The sequence below is a fragment of the Rattus norvegicus genome, chromosome 2 (genome assembly GCF_021556685.1).
Source record: "Rattus norvegicus strain SHRSP/BbbUtx chromosome 2, alternate assembly SHRSP_T2T, whole genome shotgun sequence".
In the NCBI taxonomy this organism is placed as follows: Eukaryota; Metazoa; Chordata; class Mammalia; order Rodentia; family Muridae; genus Rattus; species Rattus norvegicus.
Window position 1 is genome coordinate 55,817,501 of NC_141535.1, and position 20,197 is coordinate 55,837,697.

General features: G+C 40.1%; 1 protein-coding gene across 2 annotated transcripts in view; it reads right to left on the bottom strand.

Annotated features, from left to right (window-relative positions):
* C7 (complement C7) overlaps window positions 1-20,197 on the bottom strand; it is a 79,475-nt gene that overhangs the window by 19,505 nt on the left and 39,773 nt on the right. For both annotated transcript variants that reach the window (NM_001432332.1, NM_001432331.1), the window contains 6 exon segments: window positions 3,410-3,601; window positions 6,561-6,693; window positions 8,861-8,948; window positions 12,731-12,902; window positions 13,796-14,024; window positions 17,614-17,780. In NM_001432332.1, coding sequence (NP_001419261.1) covers window positions 3,410-3,601; window positions 6,561-6,693; window positions 8,861-8,948; window positions 12,731-12,902; window positions 13,796-14,024; window positions 17,614-17,780 — 981 coding nt within the window.

Here is a 20,197-nt window from a genome sequence, read left to right on the forward strand (position 1 = left end):
CAGAGGCTGCATGCCTGAAGAAAACTGACCCCACACAGAAGCTCCCCAATAGGTGACCCCCATTACCTCCTCATCTAGCAGTGGGATTCCATGACTTTCTCCCCAGTGCATGCTAGAACTTTTGTTTCTGGTTTGATCTTCTGTAGGTCTTGGGTATGATATATCACATTGTCTTCATTCATTTCTCTGTTGGTAGAATCTAAGCCGATTTCACCTTTGCTATTACAAGTGTCATAATAAATGTGGACATGTGGATTTTACGTCCTATGATGACTTAGAGTCCATCAGACGTGTGATACCATTGGATTATATGGTAGATCTAGTTTGGATTGTTTGAGGCATCTCTGAATTGGTTTCCACAGTGTTTGAACTAAATTACATTACTGTCAGTAGTCTATAAGGGTTCTTTAGACTGCCAAATTTTGTTCTTGTTTGGTAAAATATTTTTAATTATATTTTCCAGATCTAAGCACATTTATCTGCAAAACTTGTAGAGATGAGTGGAGGTGATGGCTGTTCAACTGTAAGAGTGTATGTGTGTATTTTAAATAATTAAAATAGTGAATCTTATGTATAGCTTAGCAAAATTTTCAATGACTAAATATTTAAAGATCTAGGACTTCATCCACTTACTACTTAACTGACATTTTGTGTATGTGTGTGTGTGTGTATATATATATATATATATATATATATATATATATATATACATGTGTGTATGTGTATGTATAGAATATGCATGTGTTCATGTGCTTAATACAACTTGTAAAGGATTAAATATTCAACGGGCTAGTAATTTATTCACTTATTACTTAGCAGTGTGTGGGAGGCGTGTACACATGCACGCAAGGGCATGCATATGTGTAATCCCTTTCCACCTTGTATTTTTGAGACAAGATGACCCTTTGAACATGGTGCTTACCGTTTTGGCTAGAGTAGCCAGCCAGCCAGCTGCCAGTATGCATCTATCTCCATGTCCCAATGATGGGACTAAAGAGAAACGCTAGAATGCCCAGCTTTTATATGGAAGCTGGAGATCTGAACTAGAGTCTTCACGCATATGCAGGAAACGCTCCTCCTACTGGACCGTCTCCCCATTCCCACATTTAACAGATTGTTTTTTAAATACCAATCTTGAAAGCTGACAAACATAGGAATTTTCATTTGCTATAGCTTTATCCTAAACATGGTGATTATTGTTATCTACATATTCAGAAAACACATGGGTCCATAAAATACCCTTAATTAATACCATTTTCTACTGAGTGGGGAAAATTACAGACTAAACTATGCTCTAAAACGACAGAAGCAAACATTGCAGAAAAACTATCTAATTTCCTTTGAAAGAGTATTATATCCTCATTAAGTATATATTGTTCTCTTTCATATTCAAATCACGGGTACAGGTGCTTTACACAACTCAAATAAACTCATATCTGTGCGACAGGGGATATAAAAATCATGGCGGTTGTTTTCTAATGTGTTCAAAAAAGAGTACATCAGAGCTCATGTGGAAGATACTCCTCTTGTCTGCTCTACTCCTCTCTACTGATATGCATCACCACAGTCCACGCCTACATTCAGCAGAATGGGGCTCCAAGAAGCCTGCTGTTCTTGGTTGTAAACATCTAATTCACTTAACAGTGTTAATCTTAGAATCTCATACTTCATCCTCATAAGAATGGATATATTTCAGCACTGAATTTAAAACGTTTACACTAAGGAAATATTATGGAAAGTAGCATGTATATGAGCTTTCTTCTTTCTCGGTCATAACTGTTAAAAAACATTGTTCCAGGCTGGAGAGATGGCTCAGCAGATAAGAGTACTTGCTGTTCTTGCAATAGACCTGGGTTCAGTTTCTGTCACCCACATAGCAGCTCACAACTGTCCTTAACTGCAGTTCCAGGGTATCCAATGCCCTCTTTCAGCCTCTGTAAGCACTGGGCTCACACACAGGGCACTTATATACATGCAGGAAAAATGTGTATACACATAAAATAAAAACATTTATCTTTTTAAATTATTAAACAATATATTTACATGTATTAATATGCAATTAAACATTAAGTGTGTTTTAATAAACAAGTTTAGCCCACTTAAAAGACTCTGAGAATACACAATTTATCTAAGTTATATTTTCTGCCTAAGGTGTTTGTTTGTTGAAATGGGGTCTCTGTAAATAGCTCTGGCTGTTGTGGAACTCACTCTGTAGACTGGCCTCAAGCTCACAGAGATCCACCTGCCTCTGCCTCTGAGTGTTGGTATTAAAGATAAAGACCGGGGTTGGGAATTTAGCTCAGTGGTAGAGCACTTGCCTAGCGAGCGCAAGGCCCTGGGTTCGGTCCCCAGCTCCGAAAAAAAGAAAAAAAAAAAGATAAAGACCAACACACCCATATTATTTTAGGTTCTTAAAAGAATGTTTAAATGCAACTAGGATTTAGAACACTAGATTCCTGAATTTCCACAACCAGGAAAAGAAAAGACCCACACCCATACCTCCCACCAAAAGCCAAGGACCCGAAACTGAGCTCAAAGTCCCAGGAAGCAACAGCTATTTGGGTGTTTCAGAAGAAAGGCTGCTGACTCAAGCCCAAAAACCAGTGGTTGTAGAAAGAGACAACAGATTCCGCAACCAGAGGGCTTCTCTAAGGAAAACAGCTGACTTCCCTATTCTTCTAAGTCTCTCATGCCCCTTCTCCACCCTTAGCTACAAAACTGTCAGCCTAAAGCCTGGATCCCCCATTCTCTTGACCTCTGATCATTGAGTGATTGGATCCTGTACCCTGATTGTGAGATGGCCAGAATTAGAGATGTCACCTCTCGGGTACTAAATAAACCATGGTCCAGCTACTGAGCCCATCCAAGTTCTCATCTTTTATTTCTTCCTGAAAACTTAATTCTTACCCTTACTAAGAGTAACTATTAAAAAAAAGGAACTTTACAGACCACAAGAGTTCTTTGTATGCTGTCTACTTTGCAGTATTAAATATAAATTTACATTTATATGTTTTAATAATTTTTTAAATTTTTTCACTTTAACATCAATAACTGAGAGTCCAGAAAGAATGCATTCAATTTTTTAAATAAATTATCATTTTAACTCTGAATTTAGAAAATCAGAAGAAAACAGATATCAGCCTTCAAAAAGTCTTCATTTTGTTGACACACTAACCAATATAAAGTTCTTTGTTCATAAGGAGAAGTGAAGTTTGTTGTACCGTCCTCCCTGTCCCTACACTCCATGAGTCTATCGTTCAACATGAATGGCTTTTGCACGGTCTACACATTGACCTCATTCTCCTAGGGAGCCAGATGATGTACTCTGACACAACGCCATGATGGTCACCAAAAGGACTCTTGCCTGTCTAAGCACAGGTGGCACTGAAGTGAGGCAGAAGCTTCTCACCTTTTTGCACACACTGGGCACTCTTCAGCTCAGGACTCCACTTAAGGCTGGAGCCGCAGAGGAAGGTGGAAGGACCTTCTAAGGACATACCACCTGCACAGGAAAGGGTCACCTTCTCACCAACCATGTAGAAGGGTTTCTGGGGGTCACTCCGCATGCCATTCATCCCTCCAGGTAGAAAACAGGCAATTTCTGAAGATAAAGGAGAACAGAATGGGTCACTGCTTTGGTATCCTGAGGTACCTTTTAAAAAATAGCCTTAAGTTGTGCTAATATACTTGTTCTGCCTTTTCATATCACAGGACCAGCAGAGGGGAAAGAGAGTCTATTTATACAGTGCTCCAAAAAACACTCTCCACTGTGTCTGACATGTAATTGACCAATGAATGAGTAAAGACAAAACAGCTGTCATCTCCTTCCCCTGCCCTCAAAGCAATGTGACAACCTAAAATGAACAAGCCTACAAATAGAGCCCCAAAGCCCAGCCTGCTGCTAAAATCAGACTTCACAGATGCCACTTATCTCTGTAGTGAGATGATGTCCCACCAGACTTCTCCCAAGAGCTTTCCTCATTTGCATATCATTAGCTCTAATTAGATATGTCACCATCTAAAGACTTAAAGCAGCACCTTTCACCTTGCAGCATCAAAGTGTTCAGTGTTCAGTTTTTTTCCCATCCCAATCTTTCCCTTAATGACATTCATTAGTTCAAATCTGTTTAAAAATAAAGCAGCTGGAAAAAAATTTTTGTATATAATAGATCAGGGAAGAAATGGTAATAGGTTGAATAAAGGTAATTTAAAAATACTAACAAAAAGATAGGAAGATACATTTTAGAGACACCGAAACATGGAATCTAAAGAGGTGGCATGAGTTTCAATGAGAAGTTCAGAAAGAATGATGAAGCAATTATAACAGCCAGATCTTTGTGTGTGTGTGTGTGTGATGTGTGTATGATGTGTGTGTGTGTGTATATATATATATATATATGGATTTTGGACAATACTATACAACATTGCTGTGTTTCAGTACTGTCTTTATCAGAAGACCCATCTACTCATTTATCCAATCACAGTATTTATCATTTATTGAGTGTCTAAATTTTACCAATTATATTGCATAGAAAAGCTAAATGCAAGTCACATATTGTACCTTCAAAATCTGGCATTAAGTTTGTTTCTGGTATGATACATCTGCCAAGTGTATCTTCTACAACCTCTCTCCTACCAAAACAGATAGGAAAGTTGCACAATACTAAAAGAAAAATGTTTGTAAGAATCATAGAGTTGTCCAAACAAGTACACATTTTTTTTCTTTTCTTTTTTTTCGGAGCTGGGGACCGAACCCAGGGCCTTGCGCTTGCTAGGCAAGCGCTCTACCACTGAGCTAAATCCCCAACCCCAAAAGTACAGTTTTGAAGACCCAAGACTCCAGACAGAAGAGAAATCTAAGATAGTAGTTACAGATTTGGTAATGCTTTTCCCCATGAGTTATTTGTAAATTTGAAAAACTAAGATTAAAATAAAAATATAATGAAGAATGGACAGACTGAAGAGAGAATTGTAGCTCAGAGGTTGAATTGTATATGGAGCTTGCAGGAGAGACACAGGATGGGGATGGGGAATCAAATCCTGGGCTCCAGTTCTGCAAAAAAAAAAAAAAAAAAAGGAAATACTCAAGTAGGAAGTTCATTCTGTTCTTCATGGTAACATACCATTGTAATAAAGGTTAACCAGGCATAAAGTACCCTCATTGCTTACCAGATAGAAAATTCATCTTCTCTAAAGATGTCATCAAAGCCTCAAATTGTTCTTACAGTTTTTCAAGCATAGAGTAACATTTAGTCAGAACTAATCTAACATTCGAAAGCATGAGAATATGCACTGGTAATTTCAGGTTTCTTTGGAGACTCGGTTGTATCATGTGGTGCGTTTCTGGAAGCTGTCTTATGAGAGGATGTTCTGCTAAAGCAGACACAGGAGAGGATGTTTTGCTGCAGCAGACACATGAGAGGATATGTAATGTTTGGAAAGAGTATAAGTAGAACCCAATGAATGATGCTCTTGTATTGGCTCGACTTGTAACACTTTACTTCACTGATCTTCGCTTGTCGTGACTTTTTAGAGAGAAAAGCTCTAAAGAACTTTTTGGTGTATTCTGGCTGCTTCTTGCTGCTTCTGCAGACTTGTGCTGATTTGCCAGAGCCTCATGGTTTCTGCTGGATTGAGCCATTACTGACTCATGTTTGGTGTTTTCTATTGGACTAGACTGTTTGGATCATTATAACAAAGATTGGAATCATCCCCAAAGAACTACTTCTAAACAGGTGCGCAACTCCCTTGTCCTATTAACCAGCTTTCTCCTCTTCCTTTAGCCAGTGGGCTACAAGGGAGATTGAAGCATTAAAAAAAACCCTTATTAAAGTAGGTATTGAAAAATCTAAGCCTACAACAGAAACAAACTCGGATACGGATAATAAATATTAACAACTATGTACCTTGAAAAAAAATGTCTCATGCCTGTAATCTCAGCACTTGGGAGGCTGAGGCAAGAAGGATTGCCATTAGTTGTGGTCAGGTGAATTTCATGGCTGCCTAAGCCACTGAGTGAGATTTTGTTTCAAAAAAATGTAAATGACAAGATGGAAATTTTCTATAAAACATTGGAAAATATCAATAGAAAATGTTAACAGTTCAAATAAAATTCTTAAAGGACTATTTCACAATTACACAGAAAATGCATGAGTAAAAGATAAAACAATAGAAATATTCGATGCAGATAATATCAAGTATTATATGCAGTGCCACGAGCACCACTTCTACCTCTCTCTGCTTTCTGACTGTGGAGGCTATGTGAGCAGTTGCCTGATCTCCCTCCACCAAGGTTTCCTTGCTGTGACAGACGACTTCCCTGTACTAGGAACCAACATAGGTCTTTCTTCCCTTAAGCTATTTTGTCCTGGTACTTTGTCACAGAGGTGAGAAAAATTACTAATGCAGGCTCCTAAGATCTTGTCAGGAAAAGGAGTAAAAGGATGGAGCTGATGATTTGCCTCTTCATGTTGGGGTTAACACAGGTGATTATTTATCCTCGTTTTTCTTCTCTACCATTCTGCCATCTTAAGATACATACTACAACCAAGATAACTCACTTTGACAGTGCATTTCCCCCACAAGCCACTGTAAGTCTTCTCCACATCTGGCAACAGGATCTCCGACAAGAGAATACCCTTCATTGCAAGCATATACTATGTTTTTCCCAATAGGAAACATGGTACCTTCACTCTAAACAAAGAGAAAAAATAGAGAAAGGTTGAGTTGCCCTGTTTCCCATTAACAAAATGCCTTTTCAGATTTTATTTGGCCTGCAAGTCATAATTAACTTTAATCATCAGTCAACCTACATTCAAACAATTGATTTAGAAACTCAATGTAAAGCATTTTCCCTTGTATGGGCCTATTCAACAACACTAATACCACCATTGATTGAAATGAAGCCATAATGCCAACATATTATAATGTATTGATTGGTCCCAAAATACCAAGTGCTTGCTACACTAAGCATTCTTTAAAACCACTTTAGTGGGCACTGTTCTGGTAATTTCCTTCCCTTCCTAATGTAGTAAAATGAAGTTTGCCATCAGAGTCGGAAGTAGTTTTGTCCAGCAGTTCTTTGTATGAAGGATCTATATTCTGTCCATGGACAACAATGCCTAGTAAATGTCAGGATATCAGAAATATGTGTCCTCTTGATGTCTTCATGAAAGTCTCATTGAGGGCATTCTATCATCTGCTTGTTCGTTTTGCTTTCTGAAATAGGGTCTCACTGTGCATCTCAGGTCAACCTGCAAATTGCTACAGAGTCCTAGCTGGCCTCAAACTCAGAATCCTAACCCCTCCAACACAGTGCTTGGATTATAGGCATGTGACACCCCACCTGGCTCACCAATGACTTCGAAAGAACATGATATTGATTCTTCTACTCTTCACTATAGGTATGGAATTGCTGTTGTGAATGGATTAACCTATACTATTGGTAGGTGAGTTGTCATAATGAAGTAAGGAATTTACTGCAAGAGGATAGTTACCCTCACTGGGATCCTTGCTTCTATTCCCTACTCTCTGATTCTCTGCACCCCACAGAGAAATACTGAAGAAATAAAGGCCTGGGGGATATTTTGGGGATACTATAGCAAATAAAACCAATTTTTCTGGTGTCTACTTATCATTGTCAGGCATTCTACCCCAAGCTTAGCCTTCCTCCATTTAGAAGCTAATAGGAAACAGTGGGGACAGTTCATATCAGTTTCTGACTGTAGCTCCTGGGTCTTCTACTTTGCAAGAGGGACTTCAAGATGAAGAAATTTAACTCAACACCATCCAAATATTTCTATTAAAAAAAACACTTCTAGCAATTAAAAAAAACTTGCAGGATCCATCCCCAGTCTATTGAATCAGGAAAGATTGGAGGTCAGGAATGAGGCAGCAGTCTCTGTTTGGAAGTTCCCTCGATAACCTATGTGGCCATTCTGAAACAGTGTTTTAAAATGTTGGCTCCTAAAAGGACAGGAGAGCTTCATGGGTTACTAAAGTGTGTGAATTTACATTATACTGCTCTCAAAACATGTTTCACTCAGGAGCCCCATAGATCATGAGGAGTATGTAGAGCATTCCACCCCCTGTACTTTATCTTCTTCTTCCTCTGCCTTGTTGCTTCCTCAGTGGTATCTACACTGTAGACACTTACGCAAGCTCTCATTATTGTAAACCTAAAGGCCTAGAATTTAAGAATCAAAATGTCTCGTGTAGAAGTTGAACTGCCGGCACTGAGAGCCTCCTTGCAAAGACATGTTTTTCTTGTGTGAGCCACAAAGAGACATCACTGAATTTTGGGGTCAAAGCTCAACCGTAAGAAAGACTGGGAACAGAACTAATGCAGAGAATCGCAATGCCAAGTGAAGTCCCTAAAACAGCTAGAGGAAGATGACCAATGCTCTTTTACGAACATGAAAACTGGTAAAAAGTATGATGACATACATCTCATCAGACAGTGGTTAAAAACTGACTTTTGGGGTAAACGAAATATTTGATTTCATCATGAAATTTTTTAAGAAAAGCTTTTATAATGAGAAGAATAAAAAAATCTTTGTGTGCATTCACACTTAACAGTAACATTGGCAGTATTCAATAGGCATGAGTATCTGATTCATTGGGTGGCAGTATTGATGTCCCATGCCATAGAAGGAATGCTACTTTCTTTAAAAAAAAGAAAGACTCACCTTGAGCCAGAGGAAAAATGTCATGAATGAAATACCCTCCACTATTGAAGTAAAATTGCACGTGTAAAATATATTAGTACTGTTTGACTATGAAGAAGGATATAGATTATACCCAAGTAAAGAGATAAAAGATGGAATATTCATAAAGGAAAATATATCTTTTCATAACCAACTTGAACAAATCCATCTTTTAAGGCAGGGGGTGATGGGCAGAATCCTTTTGGAACCAAAGACAAATGAAAGCAATGTGGCTCAAGTAATCTGGAAAAGAAACAGAAACAAATGAAAATTAACATGATCAGTTTCCAGAGTTTAGTTGAATATATATTGTATCTTATTATTATATTCTATTTTCCTTCACATCTGAAGTCATTGAAATAGAAAATGCAAAGATATATGTTTTGTCATTCACAGAACCAATTACCTGATCACATTATGTTTGCAAATACCTTGAGCATAAATCAATCTATCAAGAGATTGTGGATGGTGATTTAAATGTGGATGGTGCTTTAAATATCTACAGGATCAATACTGTGAGGAGCAAGCAGGAAGAAAGATAGCTGCCTTTGGATAACACATCTGCATTATGTGACTTCTAGGTTCATCTGTCTCAGATATCACTGTGTTTCCTGCTGTTGGACCCTGAAATCCTTTTATTACAAAATTAATTCTACTTAGTAAGAATATCCAGTCTAAAAGGAACAGAGATCCTTAATGCCACATCTCCAATGCTATTTCTGAAAATCAGCCATCACCATGCTCATCAACAGGAGCTGATAATTATTCTAATGATAATGAAAACATTCATCATTAAACAGTGGTTGTCCATATTGCCTCTGTGTTCAACATACTACCAATCCACTCCAGCGAGTAAAATCTGAGCAGGGGAAGGACACCTGCAGGCTATGACATTTCCTTCTCAGTTAAATCCCGCATCTTTTGTAACAGCCCAAGGAAACCAGAAATGCAAAATATCAAAAAATTTCTTATTGGTGCTGATCAGGACAGATCCCCTCCTTTGAGCAAACAACAACAAAAGGAGGATGAGAATAAGATTTCTTTTATGTTTCCTTTATAATATTCCCCTCTCTCTAGCTTTATATATAAAGGTTTGCTACTCTTCCATTAAACAGGCTAAATTTTGTGTAAAAGTGATGTCACAGTCTCAGGGAAAAGGGTCCCCTCAGACAGAGACCTGCTTTCACACTCTCACCCTCTTAGAGGTACATGTGCGTTCTTTCTCCACTATGACCCATGTGTTCTTTGACCTCCTCACTGAAGAGACATGGGTTACTGTTGTGTTACAAGGCATGAAAGACCAAGAATCAAGACGGCCTATGTCCATATCCATGGCATAGCACCGAGTATATAAAGCCCTATACCCAAGCACCTTGTTTCTTTCTCTTTTTTTTATTTTTCTTGGTTATTTTATTTATTTACATTTCAAATTTTATCCCCCTTTGAAGTTTCCCCTCCATAAGCTCCATATCCTCTCCTCCCTCCCCTCCCCCACCTCTATGAGGGTGCTCCCCAACCAATGCAACCACTCCTGCCTCAGAGCTCTAGCATTCGTGTATCCTAGGTCATCAAGCCTCCACAGGACCCAGTGATTCCAGAAAAGGCAATCCTCTGTTACATATCCAGCTGAAGGCAAGGGACACTGTCAATAGGACAAAACAGCAATCCACAGATTGGGAAAAGATCTTTGCTAACACTACATCTGACAGAGGGCTAATATCGAAAATATACAAAGAACTCAAGAAGTTAGACTCCAGAGAACCAAATAACCCTCTTTAAAAATGGGGTACAAAGCTAAACAAAGAATTCTCAACAGAAGAATATTGAATGGCCAACAAGCACCTAAAAAAATGTCCAACATCATTAGTCATCAAGGAAAAGCAAATCAAAACAACCCTGAGATTCCACCTCACACCTTGCTTCTTTCTTTAACTCACACGGCCTTCAAATTATCTTATGAGAATTTTTGGTCTAGTTTCTGGCCTTTGGAATATGGAACAAATGGTGGACCAATGCATGCACTTTTTGAGTCTTTTAGATGGGTCCACTGGAAAAGCACCCCCAAATGCCACACACAATGTCCCCGTTCAGCTGTTAGAAGCCAGATTCGTCATCACCCTAATCCCAAGAGGGGGAAATAACTAGAAGAGGGGGTAAAACAAGCTCAGAGGACCTGAAAGAACAACAGCCTGTTTCTTTTGTGGCTAAAACTCAAAAATGACCTCGCACCTCTTTGGCAGTCTCATCTTTACCAGGATTTGGGAAGCATTCGTGGGTGGGGATCCATGGTCCGGTTCCTAAATGATTTTAGGATCACCTCTTTAGAGAGTGTGGATGTTAGAGTAACACTGAAGTCCCTATAAGAAAACATCCTTCTGGGACTGGAGAGATGGTTGTGTAGTTGAGGGTGCTTACGGCTCTTACGACCAGAGCTCTGTTCCTGGCAGCCCAGTCAGATGGCTCATTACTGCCTATCATTCCAACTCCAGGAGAATCCTTAGCCTCTAACCTTCTTGGGCATGGTCACTCACATAGGTAGATAGATAATTAAAAATAAGAAATTAAATTTTTAAGAATTAAAAACCTCGGCTGGGGATTTAGCTCAGTGGTAGAGCGCTTGCCTAGGAAGCGCAAGGCCCTGGGTTCGGTCCCCAGCTCCGAAAAAAAAGAACCAAAAAAAAAAAAAAAAAAAGAATTAAAAACCTCCTTCTGTCCAAAAGAATAGAATCTTTGTGGAGAACTATAATTCTAGTTAAGCCAGATCAATCTCCTGGCCAAGGGACTTGCCCTAAGCAAGCAGGCTCACTTAAAGCTATGCTAAATAGATTATTTCTTCAATGAGAGTCTATACTTTGCCTTGCCTGACCTCCTGCCCCCAAGCACAGTCTCTTACACAATACAATCATACCGCTTCACACATGTGTCCACAGTAAGCACTCAGGAAAATATAACTTCTCCTTTTCTGTTTCTGCTCTAACTAAGCATGTCTTCCCTAACACTTTGGATTTCACCCAAATTTGCCAATTTCTTATTTGTTCCCTAAGGTGACCCTGTCCACCACGTGACTACCCCTAAACAGGCAAGCTCACATGTCGTGCCTCCATGGCAGTTTACACAGCATGGTTTACCTTTTCTCTGTTTTCTCCTGCCCCCTTGACTTCCATTATTTCTCCTCTGGGAAGCTAATGAGATGTATAACTCGCTCACCCTAGGAGTCTCTTTTAAACTCTAATAAAATTGCTGCTTATAAAAACAAAATATTTCTGCAACAGAAAAAAAAAACAACAACAACAAACAACAAACAACCTTGCCATGGAGATACACTTTGGAAGTAAAAGCAGAAAGCTCAGGAGTCCAAGGTCATCCTCCACCACGTGGTGAGTTTGAGGATAGCACCCGGCTATAAAAGACCCTGACTCAAGTATAAATAGTATTTTAAAAGAATTCTGATACACGGGTACAGTTGAATCAACAAAGTTGAGAGAGCTTTAGCATGCTCATTCCCAATGTAACGATACTGGCAGATTTCCACCAGACCGGCTAGGCAAAAATATCGTCCTGCTAAAGTGTCTGGCTTTATGCTTAACCCAGAGAACAAGAAAGTAGGAGGCATTGGTGTAACAAGATTAACACACTTATTAATGCTTTCCATGTGCCCATACCAGTCACTTTTACACGATTTGGCTCTTACATTTTACTATCAGCTCGCCTAGAGCTACTGCTCTGATGTTAAAGATACATCGAGTGAGTTGCTCAAGGCTACGCAGCAACTAGGGCACAAACCCACCGGCCACCTACTCCCGGTGACTAGCCGTGTGTGTCCTGGTGTCTGGAAAACCTGAAGCTCACAGCCAGGGTTACTAGTCATGACAGACCTGCCACCTTCATTGACTCTAGTTCTAAAGAGCAACGCAAACACTGCCCAAAACACCACTTGACTTCTAATCATCTCAGGACAGCAACCCTCAACCTCACACTCACGGCACAGTATATGTTCTCTCAGTAACTGCCAAAAGGTCCATTACCGCAAGTTCTCCAAGTCCTGGTCTTCGCACTGCCTGCTTTCAGTCGTTTCTCCAATACAGGCCTTTCCACCCGCTCTGGGAGGGGGATTATTGCATTCTCGGCTCCTTGATTTCTTCCCTTGAACACAGGGGCTCCAAGAGGACCAACAGCTCCAGCCTCCATCAACCCCTCCTGTAATAGAAGGAAGAGGCCCTTGACACCTAGAGAGCAAGACTTCAGAGCTCGGTGCTGTGCTTCCTGCTAAGGTGTTACCGGCGATGGGTGTATTAGATAATGGCCTTGGGAGATTTAGAAAGGGTATGTTGTAGGATCTGCAGTGGCTGGACGTGAATCCAGCTGTGGTATTTTATTAGTGCACAACCTTCAACCAAACTTTCAAACTTCTTGTGCCTTTGTTATTCTGGGCTTTTCTGGGGGTTTTCGCAGCAGGCAGAATGGCTATGCTCATATACTTGAAGTATCCATGTTCAGGGTGCTATAGAAAAATTCTTGCTGTATCTTAAGGGTGCTGATTATTCTATTAGTGTCAAAGTGCTTTCACATACAGTGTATCATGCATTTGTTTCGCCAGACAATGACCAAAGTGAAGGGGGAGACACATTACCACTCCTACTACATATTCTAGCACTTACTAGCAAAGAGTGCTTCCATTTTAACAGATAATTGAAAGTCCACATGTCTCTTGAAAAATATTGACTAACGGTACATAATACAAAATATTAGAAGTGTTCCAAAAAGCTCACTGTCACGGAGGCTAGCTCCCACAGAGCCGTGTTAAAGCAAAACCTTATTGAGATAAGTATGAAAGGATGGAAGATGTTTTAAGCACAATTCTACTCTAATAGAAAATAGAGTCAAAACCAGAATGGTATCTTTAAGTCAGCTGAGTAAGAAGAGAAACAGTAAAGGGCCTTAACCTTAAAAGCTACAATCTAGAGATGGAAAACAGAAGGAGTTCAAATGCAACTTCACTTCTTCAAACACAAAGCGGTGCATGTCAAGGGCCAAGGAGAACTCCCTTTTCAATGTATCCCTCGCAATGAGTGAAAACCTATTTCACTGACCTGCTTGATCACCGACAAGGACTCCTTGCTCACACGCCATACCATATGTGTATGGTTTGCAGTGACACTGGCACTGTGTCCCCACAACACTAGCGATGCCACCATTCTGGCAAGGCCGGCAATGGCAGGGGTCAAATTCATCTAAGTACTCCTCAAGAGCCCGCTTCAGGTACAGTCTTTTCACAGAGGCACAGGGCACTTCCTTGACCAGCTCGTACAACGGTGTCAGCTACAGAGAAAAGACGTCAGTCAGGACTCTGAGCTTTAAGAAAGAGCGTGCTTCTTATTCTATGTACACCCAATCCCACTGAAGCAAGAGCAAAAGCCATTCTTGCTTTCATTACAGTTGCCCCTATAATGTATGTCTCAAGACCCCTAAGACTGTCCCCAAAGCAAGAACAGAACCAAATAGGCTTCTTCCTATTCATATGGACCAATGATAAAGCTGTGTCTGTCTCTCACTGTCTCTGTCTTTCTCTTCCCCTTTGTGTGTGTGTGTGTGTGTGTGTGTGTGTGTGTGTGTGTCCCTGTGAATGAATGTCACATGTAGGCAGCTGCCCACAGAAGCAAGAAGAAGATGGAGCTAGAATTAATTATAGGCAGTCGTTAGCCTCTCAACAGGAGTAGCAGGAACCAAAGTGGGGCCGTCCAGATAAGGAGCAAGTGTTCCTAACTGATGAGCCTTCCCTCTGGCTCCCTGTGAGAGAGTGTAGTTTGTCAACCAGGCCCAGTATGGAATTAACAATGATAATTAATAATAAAAGAAAACGCGGAATTGCCTATTTCTGGAATTTTCTATTTTAATGTCTTCAGAGCCTGAAACTAAAGAAGGTAAAACTCTATGAGCAAGTGCCCCTGTAAAGTTGTTTCCTGTTTAAATTGGCGCAGGGGGATGGAATTCGCACTCTTCCTTGCAAGGAAATCGACACAAATATGGGAAAATTTAGAGCCAGATAGATGACGAATATTGCTTACATCTTGAACATGCATTAAAATAAAGCCAAAGAACATTCATTAATGGAAGATGGTTTCAAAGACAATGAGTTGTCACCTCCGTAAAGGACAGAAAAAGGGAATTGTGCTTAAATTATAGTAAGGAAGAAATCCAATTACACTCAGAATTAAATTTTCTGACTCAGATTTAATACTCTTTCCCATAGACCAAGGATCTCTCCCGAAGAAATTTAAAGCACGGAAACATTATTACCTTGTTTTTGGTTTTTCAGAAGAAAATGAACTTTGAAGTCAAGTTATTTTAATAGCTTATGTGGGAGCATACTTTCCCACATTAAAAAAAAAAGAAAAAGAAAAAAGTCTCTGCTTTGTAACAGTTTCTAAATTCTCCTGCACAGTACAATGATGGCTAAATTCAAACTACCACAATGATGTCTCCAAGGACTGGACTGGAAGGGCACGTGACAGTCAGGCTCTTCTGAGTAATGGCCTTGAACAGTCGTAAGCTGGATGCTGTCTGTTCTCTCATTTGCCTTTCCTGCCCAACCAGGAAGCTGGTACATCTACAGCAGTCTATAGTTCTTCGTGGGAAAAGGACAGAGTTGAGGCTGTGAAAGAATGTCTGCTTTCCTCCATGGCTAAAGGAGTGATGGGACAATGAAAATGGCTTTTCTGACTCAAGACGGATGATCAAAATGTGAACGCTTCACTCCTTCTTTAGAAGGGGAACAAGAATACCCTTGGCAGGGAATAGAGAGGCAAAGATTAAAACAGACACAGAAGGAACACCCATTCAGAGCCTGCCCCACATGTGGCCCATACATATACAGCCACCCAATTAGACAAGATGGATGAAGCAAAGAAGTGCAGACCAACAGGAGACGGATGTAGATCTCTCCTGAGAGACACAGCCAGAATACAGCAAATACAGAGGCGAATGCCAACAGCAAACCACTGAACTGAGAACGGGACCCCCGTTGAAGGAATCAGAGAAAGGACTGGAAGAGCTTACAGGGGCTTGAGACCCCATATGAACAACAATGCCAAGCAACCAGAGCTTCCAGGGACTAAGCCACTACCTAAGGACTATACATGGACTGACCCTGGACTCTGACCTCATAAGTAGCAATGAATATCCTAGTAAGAGCACCAGTGGAAGGGGAAGCCCTGGGTCCTGCTAAGACTGAACCCCCAGTGAACTAGACTGTTGGTGGGAGGGCGGCAATGGGGGGAGGATGGGGAGGGGAACACCCATATAGAAGGAGAGGGGGAGGGGTTAAGGGGATGTTGGCCTGGAAACCAGGAAAGAGAATAACAATCGAAATGTAAATAAGAAATACTCAAGTTAATAAAGGAAAAAAAGAAATTAGAAAAAAATGGTTTTTCTGGAAATGCTGAAATGCTGCCTGCCTTATTTGAGGTAAACAGTGTATTAGGGGTGTGTGTAGAACTACTGTAGGCGTTTGTTTGTTTGATTGGTTGGTTGGTTGGCTGGTTGGTCCTTGTCTGGGATACTGACTAGTATAAGAAGAAAAGGCCATACAATCAGTTCTACCAAAATATTTCTTTAGGAAATGTGGATTTGCTCTATTGAGGTTGACGTGACAGAGTACAGCATGAGCGTCTTGCAGATTTTTGCATTCTCTCATGTGCAGTGGTATCCACGAGATGCACAGGGTGGGAGAACACAGAACCTCACAGCTCAGGAACACATGCAATGTAGATGCACACAGAGCTCACACCTCAGTGTTTTTTAACCTACTGCGCCATAAGCCACGCCCACTCCTCTGGTAAACTGGCCTCCAGATCTCTGATTTGTTCTACTTTATGTGATCTAAAATACTGGAACACTTCCAGCACCCAAGGAGCTTCAGGGTTTTCTAGGCAAGGTGCCTCATTCATGGTAGCACAGATGCATCTCCTAATAATTTAATGTACATAAGCCTTGCTTTCATTGTTATCAGTGCCACCTTTCTTAAGTCAACATCATAGCAGATTTTGTCATGACCCTCATTCCAATTTCCAGTATGATCTTTAGTCTTCATTGTAAGAGTCTGCATAATGCTGTAGGATTGGGTTAGGTTTTTTTTGGGGGGGGTTGTCTTTCCTTTTAATTTGTTATTGTTGTTTGGAATAGATATAGTGTGTTATAAAATAAAACACATTTTTGTGGTTAAAAACACCCTCGACTCTACCTGTCATTTGGAGCTACTGTAATTTCAGAGCCCATAAATGAGAGCACAGGAAGAGAAGTGATTGGATCGAAAGATATAGCAGCAATCGAGTCTGTATGCATTTGTCTTGGAAAATATGTAACCCCTCCACCAGCTTACACAGCAAAGAAAACATGATCGAAGAGCTGGCAAGATGACTTGGCAGATACTGGCACTTGCTCCACAAGCCAGGCAACCTGAGGTCAGTCTTCAAGACCCACACAAAGGTTGAACTGACTCCACATAATTGTCTGTGAGTCTCCATGTGATAACATGTATGAGCCCACATACATGTCACACACACACACACACACACACACACACACACACACACACACACTGGTAATAAACCAAAGAAGGTAAAGTTATAAAAGAAAACATAATCCTATTTAGGGCCAAAGTTAAAATACAAACGTCCTCATTATTGTCTTGGGATTTACAAGTTGTGTAAGCTTTACCGCTGCTCTACAAATAAAGCGCCATCGTCTGTTTCTTATTATCATGTATATATTCATTTTACTACATAAAGCATAATTAGGATGCAGAAAATGCTAATTGCAGCCAATTCTGTTTAATCACCTTGATGTAATCTCATTTTCCAACACAAGTAAACATGACTCCTCCCACTGCTTCATGCAGTGCTTCACATACCCTCTGTTTTATGACTTGGGGAAGACTGGTTACAGAGCTGGCCCAGGAGGAGTAGCGCTGTCTGTTCCCAGCAGGATTATCCAGGTCCAGGAAACTAAGGTCAGCTACAAAGCCAGGGCCTCCCCCGATGACAGATGGCTCTCCTCGAAGCACCCTGCCCTGGTTTCCTACAAATGGAGGAAACAAATGAAATGAATCAGGTAAGTCAGCATGCACAGATAAAATAAAATTATCCTCGAAAGTCCAAAGTCTTTCAGGTGTTTTTAAAAAAATCCATCAAACTGTGGCATTTTGAGAAAAGCAAACCGTAAAGACAATAGTATGAGGGGTGCCTGGATTTTTAGAGAATTTAAACCATTCTATACAACATTACAGTGGTTATTATCCATCTGATATCCTTAAAAGACCCATAAAATATACAATGCCAAGAGCAAATGTCAATATGTATCATATAGAATCAATATCTATTCTATGAAAAGCTATCTCTGTGTAGGTCCATCAATCTTAGCAATTGCTCCACTGTTTGGGGAGGTGTGGCTAGAGTTAGAGGCAAATCTCTGCATTTTTCTCATGATTGTGCTGGAACTCTCAGTAGACATTAAAAGTAAGATTGAAAAGAAAAGTAGGTGGCCGGGGATATTGTTTAGTTAGTAACCCTTGGGAACCCTTTGCTAACCCTTGGGAAACAAGGCGCTCACACCTGCATTGCATAAGATTAGTTGTGGGAGCACAAGTCTATAATCTCAGCACTCAGGAAGTAAAGGGATCAGAGGTTCGAGGTCGTCCTCTACTACATAACAAGTTGAAGGACTGACTAGGATACATTAGATCCTGCCAAAATAACAATGATAGTGGTGGTCGTGGTAGAGGAAGAGGAGGAAAAAGAAGGGGGAAGGAGGAGGAAGAAGAGGAAGCATCTCTAAGCTGCCTATGTGTCAAATGATGACATAGAGGCTATCATAAAATTACTGCTGGTTTTCAATGCTTTAGTTAGTAAGAATATGATGCATGCTTTGCAGAAGAATATCATTAGAAGAAGCATACATATATTAAAGGATAAAGTATGAAGGTGAGATTACTTTCAAATAATTTCATAAATAAAAAGCATTTGAAACACATGATCAGTGATGCTGCTAAATAATCAGTCGGTATTATAAATATTATACATGTATATGTGACAAAATGTCAGAATAATAACTGTCACATATAGGTAATAAATATGTAAACAACTACTGTGTTCCTTACATAATTTTTTCTGTATTTGAAATTCTTTGTGATAAAATACTGAAGAAAAAAACAGATCAGGGTCTAGTACATTAACAAAGTTTTAAAAGCTGTTAATTAACAGAAATACATTACCTAAAACATGAAAAATGTTCTGAAAAGTTTGAATGCTAATTGAATTCCTATTTTCCATTTATGTGTCTCATAATTTTAGATGTATTTTTATCTCCACTAAAAATTGGTTCTTACAAAGGTCATGACTAGACATTTCTAATCTTACAGATCACATTTTGAGTGATTTCCACTTCCTTTTTTATAACTGTCCAAATTTTGCAATTTTGTCAAATGAACACACTGTACTTTTATAACGAGAAATTATGAAAGCCTGGCATTTTTAATAAATTACCTGAGTGCCTCATTTCCATTGTTAACTCTGGTTTGATATGCAAATAGTAGCCTTTTAAATACAATACATCACAAGTCCAAGCCTTGAACTACTGAATCAGCATCAGCTGGGGTGCCTGCAGGTTTCCGAGCTCAAATTAGATCTAGAAGTGAATATCTAAGGGAAAATGTCTACATCTGTCACCCCACTTTCCCAGTGATCCTCGTGAGCATGAAAGATTGGGAATCATTGCCTTACTGACACACCAGGTTATGATGAGCAGGTCCAATAAAATAGGTGTCATTTTTAATCTTTTACGCTCTGTCTCCGAACCCCCATGAACCCCCTGCTCTGGCTAAGGCATCCGAAAGCACGGCCAGTGAACCAGTTCCGTGTGTTTACATCTCATGTCTGGTTCTTGCTAGCTGCGACCTCTGGTGACTTTTTTGTGTTTCAGTGTGCCTATGTGTCAAATGAGAATATAAGTTCGAAGCACTTCCCAGGCAGGAGGAGTGCACTGGTTAGCGTTTGTAAAGCACTTCCAATTGTTCTGGTAGAAAATATGTGCTATATGTAAACGCACACTGAAGTCGGTGAGCAGCTCCCTGTTGACCGCATACTGGGCACCCAATGTCAACATCTTCCCAGACCATCACCCTCCACCTGAGCATCCAGAGAGCTACTTTTTTCCACATCCTTGGAATTGAGGGGAATAGTGGGAGGGGTTGGATGGGAGTAATATGAGAGGAATTGGAAGGAGGAAAGGGAAGGGGAGATGATTTAATTATATGTTAATTGATTTTTTAATGAAAAGAAAAAACTGTTCTTTGGCCACATCAATTCCCTTGAATGAAATACTGTCCCTGGCCATGTCATTGCCATGTTATTAATGCCTAGGAACTCTCCCTAAGGTCCCTGCTTTCTCACTGAGCACCACAGCAGCTGAGATGAGCCTTCATTCCTACTTCTAACCTC